Source organism: Ovis aries, chromosome 23 (assembly GCF_016772045.2).
Source record: "Ovis aries strain OAR_USU_Benz2616 breed Rambouillet chromosome 23, ARS-UI_Ramb_v3.0, whole genome shotgun sequence".
Classification (NCBI taxonomy): Eukaryota; Metazoa; Chordata; class Mammalia; order Artiodactyla; family Bovidae; genus Ovis; species Ovis aries.
Genome location: NC_056076.1, coordinates 57933093 through 57949918, shown reverse-complemented (window position 1 = coordinate 57949918; position 16826 = coordinate 57933093). Strand labels below are relative to the sequence as shown.

Genomic DNA, 16826 nt, shown 5'->3' with positions numbered 1-16826 from the left:
AGGAGACACATGTGGTTTCCTAACTTTGAAACAAATAACTCTGAATATATTTCAAAATTAATGATGTGCAGGAGTGCCATGGGGGGAGGGGAACGCCAGCATTATTGGGAATTTTTTTTCACTAGGAATATTCCATTTTTCTACACTTAATATTTTGACTATTCTTTTAAAAATTTGTGCAGTTGAGTGCAGTGAATTCAACTTGTATATTTTTAATGTATTTTCCCTGCATGTGTCCTAAGTTGCTTCAGTCATGTCTGACTCTTTGCAACCCTATGGACCAAAGCCTGCCAGGCTCCTCTGTCCCCGGTATTCTCCAGGCAAGAATACTGGAGTGGGTTGCCATGCCCTTCTCCAGGGGATCTTCCCGACTCAGGGATGGAACCTGTATCTCTTATGTCTCCTTACCACTAGTGCCACCTGGGAAACCTGTATTTTTCCCCTGTACTCTGCACCAAATACTGAGTATTTTAGGCAGCTCCCAAACTCCCATGGTGGTGACTGATTAAAGGGCAGATGGCTATGGAAGGGCTGTGATTGATGACTCTGGTTGTTATCAGTGGTGTGATTTCCTAACTTCGGGTATCACTTTGCTCACTATGGGGTGAGCAGTGCCCAGGTGGCCCTAAGATCATGTTTTACTGGGGTATCTCTTGAAAAAGTGGTCTCTCTTCTCTGCTTTGCTTGACCACCAGTGAGGAGAAAGCTGTCTGTGCTCGTTTGTGAAAATAGAGCTCTGGGTTGCAACTGCCGGGCTTTCTCCCACTGCTGATGTCCCCGTGGACTAGGACTGTTTGTAAGGAGGGGACACGGGGTGGGGGCAAGTGAGCTTTAGAAGGGTGGCTTGTGTTTTACAACGAGGCTCTTTCATGGTTCAGGCACGAGGAAGCCAACAGATCAGGAGACGGTCGCTACTGAAGAGAGTTTGTTACTCAGTTCCCGAGAGGAAGGGGCTTGCCAGACCACGGCGGGGGGCCACACAGGGAGGCCCCAGGGTCAGTCAGGCAGAAGGAGGGGAGGGGAAAACCTGGGCGAGAGCTTGGACTTGGGTCATCTGTAAACTTCCGGGAGGCTCTGGGGTGTGGGGCTGGGTGGCGTTGCCTGGTGCCTGCCCTGTGGTGACTGGGGCAGGCGGCCCAGAGTGTGAGACCTGGTAGAGCAGATGGTGGGAGTGGGCTGCAGGCTGGTTAGCTGGCCTATGCGAGGCGTTCTAGAAGGCCAGTCGTTGTCTCTAGGAATTGGCTGACTCTGGCAGGGGGAGCCACCATAGGGCCTGCAAAGCTGCAGATCTCAAAGCATCAGAAACACAGACTATCAAACAGCAGAACTGACATAGCTCACTCTCCTACAGCTGGGAGCAACGCATTTACTTAAGCTTTCTGGTGATTTCAGACTATTGGCATCAGCAGTCCTTTAACAAGTACAATTTTCAGTTAGTGTACGAAGGATGGAGAGAACAAGAGATTTGAGAAAAGTAGAAAGGGGAACACTCTTCTAACCTCCAGATCAACCAGTCTGATTCATGAAGTTCTCAGCAACTACACAGAAGCTTTTAATCTGGCTTTAGAACAGAGAAGCAGCTTGACTGTGTTCCCGTTCAGGATAATAGCATTTTGCGGTAGAACGATCTCCATGCTGCACCCCCACTGACCTGTCTACGAGTCAGGGACGTGGGTCCTGGCCGTGGGGTTGTCAAGAGCGTATGTCGTGGGGGGTGGCTATGATGTAGTGAGAGCAGGGATTTTTTTTTTTTTTAAGACTTGGGTTCAGATCTTGGTCCTGCCACCTGCTTCTGATTTTCCTATTGGTAACCTTGCTTCCTGGCATCATAGACATTTGACCCCAGTGATGAAGGGGATGACAGGGCATCCTGGTTTGCCCAGGACAGCATCATTTCATGCCTGCCATCCTAGCATCCCGTCTAGTTATTTGTCCTGAGCAAGTTTCCCCGCTCAGAAAATGGATAGTGCCCCTATTTATTTATTTACGAAGAGATTTTCCTGGACCTCAGAAGAATTTCCCGAGTTAGAGCCTTCCTTCACAGGCATCATGTCCTTTGTAGGGTATGGCAGATCCAGGCATCACGCAGACCTGCTCTGAGTGCCGGGTTCTTGTCTCACCAGCTCTGTGGACGTGAACCCTGACGTTCTCAAAGCCACTGAGGCGCACAGATGGGGACCCAGGCTGGTCCTGAGAATCCCCCAGCTCATCTGCATCCCGTCCCTGAGGCTCAGCACGTGCTTGATAAACACTGGGTCTCCTTCCTCAGCTCACGCCCCGGCCTGACCTCAGAGTAGGCGAATTCCATACCATTACTTGGAACCACTTTCCACCAAAACAAAGCAGAAACCTGCCCAAGAAGTTTCAAAAACTAAGACAAGCATAAGAGTGATGATTTAAGATGTCTTTTAAAAAGCATCTTAACAACTTCCAGGAACCTGGGCCATGTATTTTTTTTTTCTCGTAATTTAAAAAGGAAATTCAATCCCTTTGGTTTTGTTCTCAGCTTTAATGTGACTTATCTGGCCTGGGACAGCTGCCCAGCACCCATTAGAGCCGAGAGCTGGCTCCTAGTGCAAAATGTTGTCTCTTAAGTGTTACTTATTGCCTCCTCCCTAAAGAGGGGGTGGGAGAGAAGGGAATTCTGAAATGTCTAAGAAATATTAGCTATTAGGGGTATTAGATCATCCTGTCCATTGTGTCTTTAAAAACCTTTTATTTAAACTTTTGCAGTCACTATTTTTCTCTAAAGAAATGTTTCTTAGCTCAGCTTGAAAAAACTAACAAAAGAGGAATCTTCTCTGATCAGAGCACAAGGCGTGCGGTTTGGGAGATCTCTTTGGAGGTCCCTGGGGGCTGTGTCCATCCTGTCTTCTTTCTTCCCAAGGATAGAGCAGGAGGTGCAGGGAAAGGGGGCTCCCTGATCACAGGCTGCAAGGGGTCCCTAGGGCCAGGAGGTGAGATTCTGCTGAAGGAACTCGAGGAAAAGTCAGAGCTGCAGAAGGGAGCCTGGGCAGTCAACGCGAGAGATTCAGGGAAGGGTTTCAAGCACAAAGGCAGCGTAAACAGACAGAAGTCCATGTGGGACATGATCTCAAATCGGGGAGAGAAAGGCTGGGGAGCCTGGCGGGTGTCAGAGGCTCCAGAGAGCAGGTAGACGTGGCCAGGCCCCAGGCTGCTGCTGCTAAGTCACTTCAGTCGTGTCTGACTCTGCAACCCCATAGACAGCAGCCCACCAGGCTCCCCCGTCCCTGGGATTCTCCAGGCAAGAACACTGGAGTGGGTTGCCATTTCCTTCTCCAGTGCATGAAAGTGAAAAGTGAAAGTGAAGTCACTGAGTCGTGTCCAACTCTCAGTGACCCCACGGACTGCAGCCCACCAGGCTCCTCCATCCGTGGAATTTTCCAGGCAAGAGTACTGCAGTGGGGTGCCATTGGCACCTTCTCTTTATTCTTAGCAAGCCCCCAGGGCTGGCTTCCTGCATCCGTGCATCCGTGCGGCAGACGGCCAGTTTGCCTGCTCTACTGAAGCCTGGGGACAGGCACCCCCATCCTGAGAAGCAGTGCTTCGTGTGGGCATCGTTACACGTGTTCTTTTAATCACGTTGAAAAGAACCCCAGACGTGGGCGGGAGAAACAGTGCCGAGGCAAATCTGACTTTAACAATGATCAATAATACCTTTAAACCAGAAGCTTAAAAGGTCTCCCAATTTGGGCTCCACGCTTTCTTGGCTGGTGGTCAGGATCTTTTGCAGAAAGAGGAACTACTAGCTCATTAAAAGAAAGTCCCTATGTCTCGACCAGAACCATATATTTGGCTGTAGACACCTCAGTAAATGAGACCTGACTTATTCTCTTGTTTAGTGATACCAGGAAGTGTGAGTATTTTAAGATTGCTTATAAAAGAAAATAGGGAACCATTATGACTTATTCCGATGCAACTCCTTAACACTGAAGCATGGAAGGTTCTCCTGGAATACTTCATACCCCCACACTCCTTCAGCAATGTTGAGTACCAAAACTTCATGTTACAACGTGTGGCAAGTTGGATTGCTTCAACATCTAATAATCCATCTTCTAGGTAGACCAAAGATACTAACCCCACTGTCGAACGTATTTCTGATTTGAAAATTGCTCAGCCATTTAGAGTTCTCTGAAGGGCGAGAAGGAAAAATGCCTAATTCCGTAATATAAGACTCAGTTAACCTAATCAAAGTCTGTGTAAACCAACACCTGTTGGGAACAGAGCCGCAGCTGTCTCAGTGGGTCCTGCAAACGCACCCCTGGCCCCAGTCCGCCCACTGTTTCTGGGGAGAAGGCAATATTGCCGTCCAGCCAGTAGAGGGCGGCAGAGCCAAGCTTTTGTCCTCTGTAATCTCTGCCCCAAAGCCCGCTTCATGTTGGTGGAAGACAAAGAAAAGAACCCTGGACAGATTTCTTCCGAGGCAGTGAGCCTTGAACTAAACTAGGGTCGCTATAAATAGGCACAGACGACCCCCTCTCTGTGGCCACCAGGCCGTCAGCCAGTGTCAGGCCCGCAGGATCGTAGCGTGTGTCAGTCCCTGACCCGGGAGCCTGGGCTGGGCAGAATCACGAATGGCTTGTTCCTGCAGAGGGGCAGCCGTGGGCCGAGAAGGCCCCCGTATCACGGCGGACGCACGGTGAGGGCAGTTCCCTTAGGGAACCAGGCCCTCCTGGTGTCAGTGTGACGCCCCGTGAGCCATGGAGCCCGAAAAATCAGCACAGCCTCCCGCCCTCCAGCCAAGAGCAGCCCCTGGGGAGCTCTGCATTTGGGGGTAATGCCACCTGGGGGTGCTTAACCCAGACTCAATCCCGAGACACCCCGGTGCCCAGGGAGGAAGGGCCGAAACGAACTTGCGGGCGGAAGGGGGTGGGCTCTGACACTGGAGAAACACACTCAGAACAAGCTTGGGGGTGTGGTCACACGGGTATGGGGTCGTGTGCTCTGTGTGTGTGTGCACATTGTGTGCTGCGTGTGTGTGTATGTGTGGTGACTGGGCAGACTCTCTACTGCAACGCGTGAGTCTGCCAGGAGGGGGAGGAACAAGGGGCTCAGACCAGACTCCCCTGACCTCGTTGCTCTGCGCAGCAGGCCGCATTGCTGTAGATCCTGGTGGTCTTGCTGACTCCCCAGCGCCAGGCTTCAGAGGACCAGCCTCCCAGGCCTAAGGGGCCTGGTAAAGGCGCTTTCACACACCCTGGATACCAGACACCTGCCACTGGGTCATGCCGCCCTGGTCTCCTCCTCTGGAAAGCAGCCTGAATCCCGTCCCAAATCCGATCAAGCCCTTATGTAGCAGAGCTAGGTGGCCAGCGCCTGACCTGTTTGGCCAGTCTTTGCCATCAAGGTGGCCTGGAGGCCCGACAGGAACACCTATTTTCACAGTTGTGGTTTTTTTTTTTTTTTTTTTTTGCCAGCGTCAGCACGAGCAGTAGTCCTAGTGTGTGTTGAGTCTCCTGGGCTGAGAAGTCAGCCAGGAGGACCCAGACTCCATCCACAGAGCGGGAGTAACGTTGGCAGTCCAGCAGCCTCCCCCAAAACCTTGTAAAGGACCGTGGAGTGACTGGAATTGGACCAGAGGGTTCCACCCCCTCCCCAGCTCTGTGCACTAGTTACCCCACTGCCCGGTCCCTAGGCTCAGAACCGGAGGAGCACAGCCAGGCTGCTCGTCATTTCCAGATGCAAAGACGAGTCTGTACGGAAAGATCTGGAGAGACTGGACTCGAGATCACCCCCGCGGATCAGTGGGTGGATGCTGGAGGGGGGTGGAATGAACCAGGAGGAGGTGATGGCTAAGAGAGCTGGGGTCACAGCGCCTGGGCCAGTAGGGTTGGGTGAAGACCAGGACTGTCTGGAAGGAATTCGCGGTGTCTCCTGGAGGGTCTAAGCAAACAGCAGTGATGTGGCTCTGGTTTCGGGGGTAGAGGAGGGAGCTGCTGCTGGAAAGAGGCGTGGGGTGTGAGTGGGTCTGAAGGCTGCCGGGAAGGTGCCTGGGGCAGGGGGGAGTGGGGGGGCGTTGCAGAACACAGGCCGAGCGGAGGACTTGCAGAGGAGAGGATCCCCACCCCGGGGGGCTCCGGGGCCTGCCCCAGGAAGCCCTTCCGAGCCCTTTCACACAGGCACCTCGTGAGTGCGGCTGCTTGCCGGCCCCACCAGCAGCAGAGAACCAGATGGGGGGCGGCTGCAGCCCCCTTTCCCCTCTGAGCTTCCGCTTTTCCCCCAGCCGGGGTTGGGCGTCAGGGAAGACAGTGCCCGGGCTGGTTTCCATGGAGGCAGCGTGGCTCTTGCTCTAGCAGTGGCCCGAGGGAGGCTGCGGAGGCGCCAGAAGGGCAGCGGGCGGGGCGGCCCCAAGGGCAGCAGCCGGCCTGTGTTCCCAGGGGCACGGGGCCTTCCCGCCTGTGTGGCCATGAGCTCAGGGACAGCCGGGAGACCCCGGGCCCAGGAGAAGCAGGAATGACCCCCGGAGGCTCTGACAGGCGGGGGACGGGGTGGCTGGACGAGGTGTTTGTAGGGGGTGGGTGCTGAGGTCCGGAGGGAAGAGGGCAGCTTGGAGACCAGCACAGAATGCAACGCCTGGGAAACCGGTTCGGCTCTGTTACACGTGTGTGTGCCCTGTGCTTCCTCGGCCAGTCGTGTCCGACTCTTTGCGACCCCATGGACTGTAGCCCACCAGGCTCCTCTGTCCATGGGACTCTCCGGGCAAGAATACTGGAGTGGGTTGCCATGCCCTCCTCCAGGGGATCTTCCAGACCCAGGGATGGAGCCCAGGTCTCCCGCATTGCAGGCATATTCTTTACCGTCTGAGCCACCAGAGAAGCCCAAGAAAACTGGAGTGAGTAGGCTTTCCCTTCTCCAGGGGATCTTCTTGACCCAGGGATCGAACCCCAGCCTCCCGCATTACAGGCTGCGAACCCCAGTCTCCCGCATTGCAGGCTGATTCTTTACCAGCTGAGCCACCCATCCGCAACCTCAAAGAAACCAGTTTTACAGCAGCATTTTTCACAGATTGCCGTTGTCAAGTAATCTGGGGAACCCTGACTTGGATAAATAAAGGTAGTGTCTTCGGTGTGAGACCTCACAGGGTCTTTACAGAGCTGATGTGTAGTGCATGTCGAGTGCCCAGGGAGGCAAGGGGAGAGATTATGTGGCATTTTTCATAATATTTACACCAGATTTTAAAAAAAAAACATCTTGTGAGACCCTAGGAACATACTCTGGGAAGCACTGACTTCTCACAGGATAACGTAGTGTGGCTTATGAGCTTCTACAAGTGGCCTCTGGCCTCAAATCTCCCCAGGATGCCTGCTTTTGCTCAGAACATTCTCTGAACTTTCACCTATCCCCTCGCCAGATAAAGCCAGAGCTGTTAGTCCTCCGCGACAGCCTTAGGACCCACCAGGCAGTGGGGGGGGGGAAATCATATCCCTGCTTTACTAGCCCTTTATCACAGCATAATATTTTTTTATTCGTTCACACTTCTGTTTCCTATGCAGAATAGCCAGCTCTCTGGAAAAGAGCCACGCCCCTTTATTTAATCCTGTTTAACGCCCTGCGATGTCTGCCAGGCGGCTGCTGCCCAGTGAAGAAGCAAAGGAACACACGCGAAGACTCGGAGGGTGTTGATGGAGCGGCAGGCATCGCTAGGTGGCTCCCGTGGGCGCCCCCTGGTGTCCCTCCTTTTACTCGCGGGTGACAGTCTGTTCGCCTGTTTGTACATCAGCCCTGGTTTCATTTCACACACAGACGCTCCCCTGCCTCCAACTAGGGGTTTATTTCAGTTCTTTCCCTACATCCTCAGCCTGCGTGTCATGTCCTGCTGCTGCTAAGTCGCTTCAGTTGTGTCTGACTCTGTGCGACCTCATAGACGGCAGCCCGCCAGGCTCCTCTGTCCATGGGATTCTCCAGGCAAGAACACTGGAGCGGGTTGCCGTTTCCTTCTCCATCCTGTCCTCCTAGCCGTTCCTTAAAAAATTAAACCCTTCTTCAGAAAGGCTCTCAAACTAAAGCCTCTGTGATAAATAGCTCTGGCTGGCTTCTAAAGGGGTTACCAACCTGTGGGAATTTTCTGTAGGTTTTTCTTGTCTCGCCAAATCGTCTTTAGAAGAGTCCTTTATCAAGCCCGACAAGAACCTTAATTTCTTCCCCTCAGCCAGGGGTAGGGGTTTCTGCAGCTTGGCTCCGCCCCTCTCCCGTCTCCAGGTGTCTGGAGGCAGAAAATTGCACAGGGAAGTCCTGCTAAGTCGAAGGAGAAGCCGGCTCTGCTGTCGACTTGGTATGAGCCTGGAAGGCCGCACCATCCATAATCAACATGAGAAGAAAGAGGAATTGTTTTTAAGCAGGAAGTCAGCCTAGCATGATTCCTACACATAGGAAGTGTTGAACTAATCTGTGTAACCCTCAACAAAATGCTAGCCAAGCAAATCCCACAAGCTGTCAGGAGGATCAGGCACCACGATCAAGTTGGGGTCATTCCAGGGTCACAAGCATGGCTCAACATATGCAAACGAGTCCGTGTCAGACAAAAGACACATGGTCATAGATGCAGAAAAAGCATTTGATAAACTTCGGTATCCTTCATGATTAAAAAGAAACTCTTGCCAAGGTGGGTGTGCAGGGAACACTGCTCAACACGTTAAGAGCCCTTCACGACAGACCCACGGCCGGCACGGTACTAAATGGGGAAGCGCGGGATAAGGCTGTGTGGAGTACAGGCAGGACATAGGAATAAACAGCTTCCTAGCTCCTCTGGAAGTGGATCACGACAGAGTGATGTTTATGAGGAAATGTCAGGAAAGAAATGTCAGGAGTGAAAGATATCTGTGTTCCAATTTAAAGATGTTTCTGAAGTTGAGGATGATGTGAGATCATTCGCACTTTGGTTTATCTCCTTGCTCCTCCAAAGGGGACCCTGGGCCAGTGGCATCAGTGGGAGTTCAGAGCTAGTTATTAATAGAAACACGGGATTTCGGACCCCACCCAGACCTGCTGAATCCAAACCAGCACGTGAACACGGCCCTTGAGTGATCTGTATGCCCCACTTCCATCCAAGGGGCAAGATATTTAAGAAAAGACTCTTATCGGGTGATGTTCAGCAGAATAATTGTTCCATGCCTGGAGATCATGAGAGAGAAGATGGATGAGCTAAAGTGAGGACAGAAAATTATACTGATTTGAGGATAAGGATAAAGAAGATTCAGTTAATAAAATTCAATAGGACTAAGGTATCTAAAAGTAGAAACGTGCGAGAGAGTTCTCAAGTGCAAGGCTATTATTTTTTCCTTGTGTTGGATTCCTTGGGCTTCTGTGATGAGTCAACCACAAACCAGGGAGCTTGAAACAATAGAAATGCGTCCTTTCCTGGCTCTGAAGTCTTAAGTTCAGAATCGGGGCATCCCAGAGCCCTGAGGGAGAAGGTCCCCTCCTCTCTCCTTGGTCCAGAGTTTCACCGTCCTCGGCATTCCTTGGCTTGTAGGCATGTGGCCCCCGTCCTGCCTGCCTTGCCCCTTGCTGCTCTTCCAGTGTGTCTCCTCTATCTTCTCAATAGACACCAGGAATATGGGATCAAGGCCCCACTCTTCCCCGGAATGACCTTATCTTAATGGCATCTGTGATGCCACTGTTTCCGAATAAAGCTCTCTCCTGAGGTTCTAGGAAGGACATGACCTTAGGAGGGTACTGTTTACCCCACTACATCCATCCCACAAGAACAATAGTGGCGAGTGTCTGCCCCGGGAACCTGACAAGGGAGGTGTGGTGATGAGAGGTGTGGCCCCCCCAGTGCCGAGGGGGGCGTTTGGCACACAGGGCCGCCGGTGGGCCACAAGCAGGAGAGCCTGTACTTCTACCTCTTGGGTGTACACCTGCTTGCAGTGATTGAACTCATGTCCTTTGAAAACCTTTGGGTTCAGCAGTCTAAAAACATAAAGAACGTGGCCCTATTTTTCCCCTAAGCAACTAAGTCTTATTTTATTTTATTTTTTTGCTTATTTTTCTCCTAAGAAACAGAAAGAGGTCAAATAGAAGCCCAGCATCCCTGGCTGAGATAGAGACCAAATTGTAAAAGGAGACAGGCTTTTAATCCTGCAGATGCTGCTGCTGCTAAGTCGCTTCAGTCATGTCCGACTCTGTGAGACCCCATGGACTGCAGCCTACCAGGCTCCTCCATCCATGGGATTTTCCAGGCAAGAGTACTGGAGTGGGGTGCCATTGCCTTTTCGGCCTGCAGATGCTAGGCAGCAAAAATAGACGAACTGAGATGGCTAGGGGTGGGACATCCTGTATTACCCGGGAGGCCCAGGTGAGGGTCCAAAATTAGATGGAGAGAGAATGGGAAGTTTAGCAATACTATCTGGAGACGCCCTGGGCTGAGGTCAGTTAGCTCTGAGGATGGGGCCAGCATCCATTCATCCGTCCCCTGGACCTTTATTGGAAAGCCTCCCCCGACAGGTATTCTGAGCATAAACTAGTGTCCTGGGAGAGATCACAGTCTGTACACAGAAGGGTGTACCCTGAATTCTGAGAACGAGTTGTAGTTCTCACGAAATAGAAGGAAAGTTTGGAGAGATGTCATCTCATGGTGTCAGAGGGCCAGGGAGGCTCCGCAGACGTGCACTCAAGCTGGGGCTTGAAAGGAGTTGGGGACTGAGTAAGGGGCTCCTTGGTCGAGCACAGCTGCTTTCACGCTAGAGTCATGCCCTGCCTGCACGTGGCCTTCTGCAAATAAAATCAGCCCCAGTCTCTCCTGCCTACTCTGACTTTCCCCAAGGACTCTAAAGAAGGTTAGACATTCCTGGGAAGATAGTGGGGCTCCCGGGGGTACTCAAGAAGGCCGACAGAGCTGGGCTGCCCAGAAGTTCAGCTCCTTTGTTCAGACTCAGCCATTTCCCATTTCAGGGGTGGGAACCATTATATCGCTATAAGGGCGGGCTTGTTACACAGCATCACACACTTGGCTGCCAGGTTGGGCTGAATTGACTAGCGACTTTTCTGGGAGGTCACGGTATGAATTAGTGATTCTTCTCTGCAGAGAGTAGGTGTTGTCAGTGTTTACAAGCAAGCCTCAAGACAGCCTTAGACAGATGACTATGACTTGTTTCCAACGTGCTTAACAAGGGAAGCTGCTCTTGGCTTTGATCATTCCAGTTTGGGAAGCTCAGTTTATCAGCATGAGACAAGCATCCCATCTGACAGTCACAGGTCAAGGGGACCTTGCATCCCTCCAAGGGATGGATGTTCAGGCACCATGGAAACTCAGGCCAGATGACATGGTTGGCAGTGGCATTTTTTTTTTTTTTTTCCTACCCTGCTAGAGTCAGCACCTGTCTTGGGCTGACTTTTCTTCCAATAGAGGAACTTGGCTTTTAAAAACTGAGTCATTTTTTCACAAAATAGACTGTGGGCCCCCAGGGAGGCAGGGAAGAGCCAGTCCCCTCACAGGGAGGAAGAAGGGGCAGGCTGAATGGAGCGACTCACTGATGCTTCAGCTTCAGAAATAAAAAGAAACCTTTCACGCCCCGAACAGCTTAAAACCCAGCTTGGATTTCCTGGGGAAGAAGACACCAGCCCAGCCCATTCATTTCAGTTTGTTGCCCTTTATGGTTTCTGCCCGCAAATGGAGGAGGCCCAGCTTCTTGAATCGTATTAGCTACAGACTCAGCATGAAGCCAGCCCTTGCAGGCTTCCTTCTGCCGATCTGTGTTTGGCCCGATTAATCAGACTCGGCCAGAACTCACTCACACCCAGCAGGACCAGTTCCCTAGGCAGGCAGCCTGTGCGGTCGCCCAAGTCCCCACTCTGAGGGGCGCTGAGCTTCGCTTAACGCACGTGCGGCTGTTGTCATCTTGAAAGGCTTAATTACTGCCCAGGGAACCCGTGTTCTCAGTTTGCACTGGGCCCTGCAAATTGTTGATGGTCTCCTATGCCACCCACGCCCCTGCCTCCCTCAGCAAATCTCAGATCTTTCCATCTCAGCTCCAGCATCGCCTCCACACAAAGCCCCCACCAGCTGTACCAGTTAGAACACTGACAATTATAACACAGCCTGGCCAACATCAATGGAATAGCATCCTCTGCGTGTCATGCGCTGCCCTGGGTGGTTTGTATGGATTTTCTCCTTTCATCCTCCTCTCAGCAGCCCTTCAGCCCGCTCTTGCTGGATCTTCGGGGTCTGTGGGGGCCTGGGGACTTGTCCATCCAGGAGGACACTCACCTCCCACAATCGAGTTGTGAGAGCGTAGTCTTTGATGATTTGAATATGAAATGTCCCAGCTAAGAGGAAGAGCCTAAGTTGTGTCTGACTCTCTCAACCCCATGGACAGTAGCCCGCCAGGCTTCTCTGTCCATGGGATTCTGCAGGCAAGAATACTGGAGCGGGTTGCCATTTCCTTCTCCAGGGTCTAAATTCAATTTCTTCCAGCTGCAAAGTTCCAAGATTTCTTCATTCAGAACCTCTGGGTGGGATGGAGGGGTGATTCAGATCACCAAGAGATCTTCAGATTTTTATGGAGATGGTCCAGCACTGGTCACTCCGACTAAAAAGCAAAGGGCTGTGTATGGAATCTGCAAAAATGGCGCTGATGAGCCTAGCTGCAGGGCAGGAATAGAGAGACTCCGATGTGGAGCATGGACTCGTGGGCACAGCAGGGGAGGAGAGGGTGGGACGGACTGAGAGCGGAGCGCGGACACACATACACTGTCGCCTGTAAAAGAGCTCGTGGGAAGCCGCTGCTCAGCTCGGTCACCTCAGCTCCGTGCCCTCTGGCGACCTGGAGGGGAGGATGGGGGTGGGTGGGAGGGGGATAAGCATATGCTCACGGCTGATTGGTGTCCAATGGCAGCAACCAGCACACCACTGAAAAGCAATTCTCCTCCGATTAAAATCTTAAAGATGCTGACACAGCAGAATGGCCAGCTCCTAGGACATCCGTCTCATCACAGTCTTCGGTTTTTACTGCCCGCGCCAGCGGCTCGCGGTCTGTACTCCACTGCAGAGCTCTTGTTTCTTCTATCAAGTCGTATCAACCGTTGGCCATTCTGGCCTACGGTGGGAATAAATGTGGGCTTCCCAGGTGGCGCTAGTGGTAAAGAACCCGACTGCCAGTGCAGGAGACTTAAGAGCCGCAGGTTCGATCCCTGGACTGGGAAGATCCCCGGGAGGGAGGGTACAGCAACCCACTCCAGTCTGCTTGCCTGCAGACTCCCACGGACAGAGGAGCCTGGTGGGCTGCAGTCCATGGGGTCGAAGGAGTCAGATACAACTGAAGTGACTTAGTACACACACACACAGAAATAAGATATATTTTCTGCACACCAGGAGTTTCCTCATTGAAATGTTTCTTTTAATACTGGTGAAGGGTCCTGATTTTTTTTTTTTAATAATTGTTCCCTTCCACCCAAACTCACAGGTACAAAGGATTTAAAGGCAACTGTTCCATGACCTTCATTGATCAGTTTAAAGCCCTCCACCAGTGTAACAAGTACTGTAAAATGCTGGGGTTGAAGTCGCTTCAGGACAACAGCCAGAAGCAGAAGAAGCCGAGCATCGGGCGGAGCAAGATTCAGCCCAGCGCCCCAGCCGTGAAGAAGGCGGCCTCCAGGAGCCCGGCAGAAAAGAAGAGCTAACATCCCCTGTTAACTAACGGTCACTGGCTGGCAGCGCACTGCCTCGTGGGGAGAAATCTAAAAACACACTGGAGGGAACGCACAGCCTGCAGAGTGATGTGACCGTCGTTTTCTCTCCCGCCTGTTCTACGAGCTGCTTCCAAAAGCATCACCTGCTGTCTTCCCTTTTATGGTTTATCACTTGCTGTCTTCCCTTTTATGGTTTCAGAGCCGGCTTGGCGACCAGACTTACGGGAGACTGGATCCACTGTCAGTCTCAAAGAATTCCCTCTTTGTAGCCTTTGCACGCCCTCACGTTATGTGTCTGTGTATCTGTATGTGGTTGCCATATGGCGGACTTGCTCCCCTGCAGACTCTGTCCACAGCCCTGTCCCTCGCCAACCACCTTCTAACCTCGAGGATTCCAGACGCATCCAACTGCCACATTGACAGAAAATGTGAATTCCGTCCCTGGGCCGAGCTGTCGCACTGATGTGGACGATGCTGTTGTAGCTGGAGGGGGCTTTTGAAACGTCAGGCCATTTCCCATCAGCATTCACACATCCCATTATAACGTTCTGTTTAATTAAACTCATCTTTAGATACAAAGTGTAAGACGCATGTATTCACCCAGACCCTTGTTCTTCAGAATGTGTGCTGTATTTGGCTTTCCCCCAGGATTAGTAATTTAGTACTTTCCTAATATGTCTACTGGAGCACAAACTATTTTCATCTGTGTTTTCTCCCTGTTCTTATAAGCACTGCTTCCAGGTTAATGCACTTCCTACCTTGCTTTCTAAATCTAAGGGCTGCCTGCCCTATGTGGGATTTTTCTGGAAGATGCGTACAAATCCTGGCTGGGGTACACAAGCTCACAGGGTTCTAGCGCCTACGGCTTGTTCTCGGCATGGGGATGGGGTGGCAAGTGGGCTCCTTCCTGCCAGTCTGGGTCCTGCCCAACTTGGAGCAGAGTGGCTCCCGCTGACCCCATTGGGCAAGAGGAGATGCTCTGAAGACAGCCCGCTCAGCCTGGAGTGAGAACGCCTCAGGCCCCAGCAGCATGTTACTAATTACAGACTACTTTTAGAGCCGTTCTAAGCGTATGAAAATGAGTGGAAAGCATCGACAAGTCGGGTATGGCCCCTTCCCCCATTCCATATTTCCCCCTATTATTAGTTTCTTACATGAGTGTGATACCCTTGTTATAACTGAGGAACCGATGTTGATTCGTGAGAACTCATTCAAGTGCATAGTCTACACTTCCGTCCATGCTTGGTGCTCACACTCTCTGGGTTTTGGCACCCACATGATGACGCGTGTGCAGTACACCCAGGGTCATTTCACTGCCCCGAACATCCTCTGCGCTCTGCCCATTCCTGCCTCCTTCCCTCGAGCCCCGGCTCCTGGGAGCCACTGGTGGTTTTACTGTCTCCGCACTTTTGCTTTTTCCGGAGGTCACATAGGAGGAGCCCTGCAGGAGGTTATCCTTTTCAGATAACTGGCTGTTGTGTAAGAGGATTCAGCCACTCCCTGACTGTATCTGGCAGGATGGTTAGGCCTCCTCTGAGGAGGAGGCTCCTCAAACTGAAATCGGACACGAACGCCCTGGGGTCTTGTGGAAACACAGGCTCTGATGCTGGGGGCTGCACTTCCATCACCTTCCCCGGGAATCTGCATGCCGGCGGGGACCACACTTGTTAGCATGGGGGGCTTCTAGATCACAAGGAGGAGGATCCTGAAATGGTGAGAGGCGTAGCGAGACCTTCAGTTCCCCAGGCCAGTCGGCTGGAGGAGGCCCCCAGCTCCTTGGATTCTGGGAGGCGGCGGCCTGGGGCAGGGCCGAAACACGGCAGTGATCGCAGGGCGGGGTCTGCCGTGTTGGCCTCGCTCAGGTTCCATAGAGTCTCCAGGCTGCTTCAGCTTGAAAACGTTCCCCCTGCGCATGGGGTTTAGCTTAAAAAAAAAAAAAGAGCATAGATGTGATTCTTATTTTGAAAAGAGATTTGAAGGAGCAAACACTACAGCTAGCCGCAGCTCCTCTTTTCAGAAAATCTCTCTCCAGCTCTTCTTCTGACGTGATTCCCCCAGCTACAGATTACAAAACGCTCATTTTTCTACACGGCTGCCTGCAGCCTGCTCTCCCCACGGAGATCCTGTGGATGTATTTGGTACTGAAGTTCTAGAATGTTCCATGGTAACAGGGCACAAGGCACATTCTGATTGAAGATAGTGCATGTATGTCAGTGTGTGACCTAAGGGCCCTCTCTTTGGTAATTTGTAACTAAAAATATCAGTACGGGGACTTCCCTGATGGTTTAGTGGTTGAGAATCTGCCCTGCCATTCCAGGGACGTGGGTTCGATCCCTGGCTGGGGAACTAAGATCCCGCATGCCTCAGAGCAGCTAAGCCCTGCACCACAGCTAAAGAGTCTGTGCACCACAAGGAGAGATCTCACATGATCAGCTGAGACCTGAAACAGCCAAAATCTAAATATTTTAAAAAATATATCAACACAAGCGTTCAAGAAAACTCTGGAAAGGTGCAAACTGAAAAGCCGAGGTCATCCAGTAACCCTCCTGCCCTCCAGCTGGCTTTGAATTTGGACTTGGAGACAGTTGAAGGGAAAGGATTTCCTCCCTGATTTGGCATTTTGCAGGCAGCCCAGGGGGAGGCTTGGATGGAGCTGCCCTGTTTCCTTTTATGGATGCTCAGATTATTTTTCAAAGTGCCTTTATTGTTTGTTGGAATCTGATTTCGTCTGTCTATAAACATTTGGAGGACCAGGGACAGAAGGGTGCCCGCAGTGGGGTTTGTCCCAGCCAGCGCACCCAGGGATGGCCTTTGCGGGCTGTGCGGCTGTCTGTCCAGCCACCCAGACCCTAACCTTCTGTTCTGAGATGAAAGGCCATTTTCCTCGCACAGTCAAATAACAGGGTGTGTGTGCCGTGAGCTCTTGGCTGTTCCGAGGTCTCAGAAGCGCCCCTCCCATCGCCATCATCCTAGCTTAGTTCGCATCACATCCAGTCCTCTGGTTTTCCCCGTTTGTCTCCGGAAGTGTGAGCTGTTAGGTCTATAAACACAACAAACGCTCAACCCAGGACCCAGCTGGGACAGCCTGGTGGGTCCAGCCGGGGATTTTGTGCCTGATGCCCACAGGGTGGTCATGCACATGGAAGCATCTCCTTTTCCTAAAGGGCTCGGCAGTG

At 52.0% G+C, this 16826-nt stretch overlaps 1 protein-coding gene across 2 annotated transcripts in view; it reads left to right on the top strand.

Moving 5' to 3' along the window:
• The window catches only part of ALPK2 (alpha kinase 2), a 140920-nt gene extending 126691 nt beyond the window's left edge, over nucleotides 1-14229 (top strand). Inside the window, exon 13 of one of the 2 annotated variants that reach the window (XM_027960856.2) lies at nucleotides 13425-14229. In XM_027960856.2, the coding sequence (XP_027816657.2) occupies nucleotides 13425-13641 (217 nt within the window). In that variant the 3' untranslated portion in view covers nucleotides 13642-14229. Of the gene's footprint in view, nucleotides 1-7514; nucleotides 12780-13424 lie in introns of those variants that run through there. The other variant, XM_027960857.3, reaches the window with a different exon arrangement.
• The last annotated feature ends 2597 nt before the right edge of the window (nucleotides 14230-16826 follow it).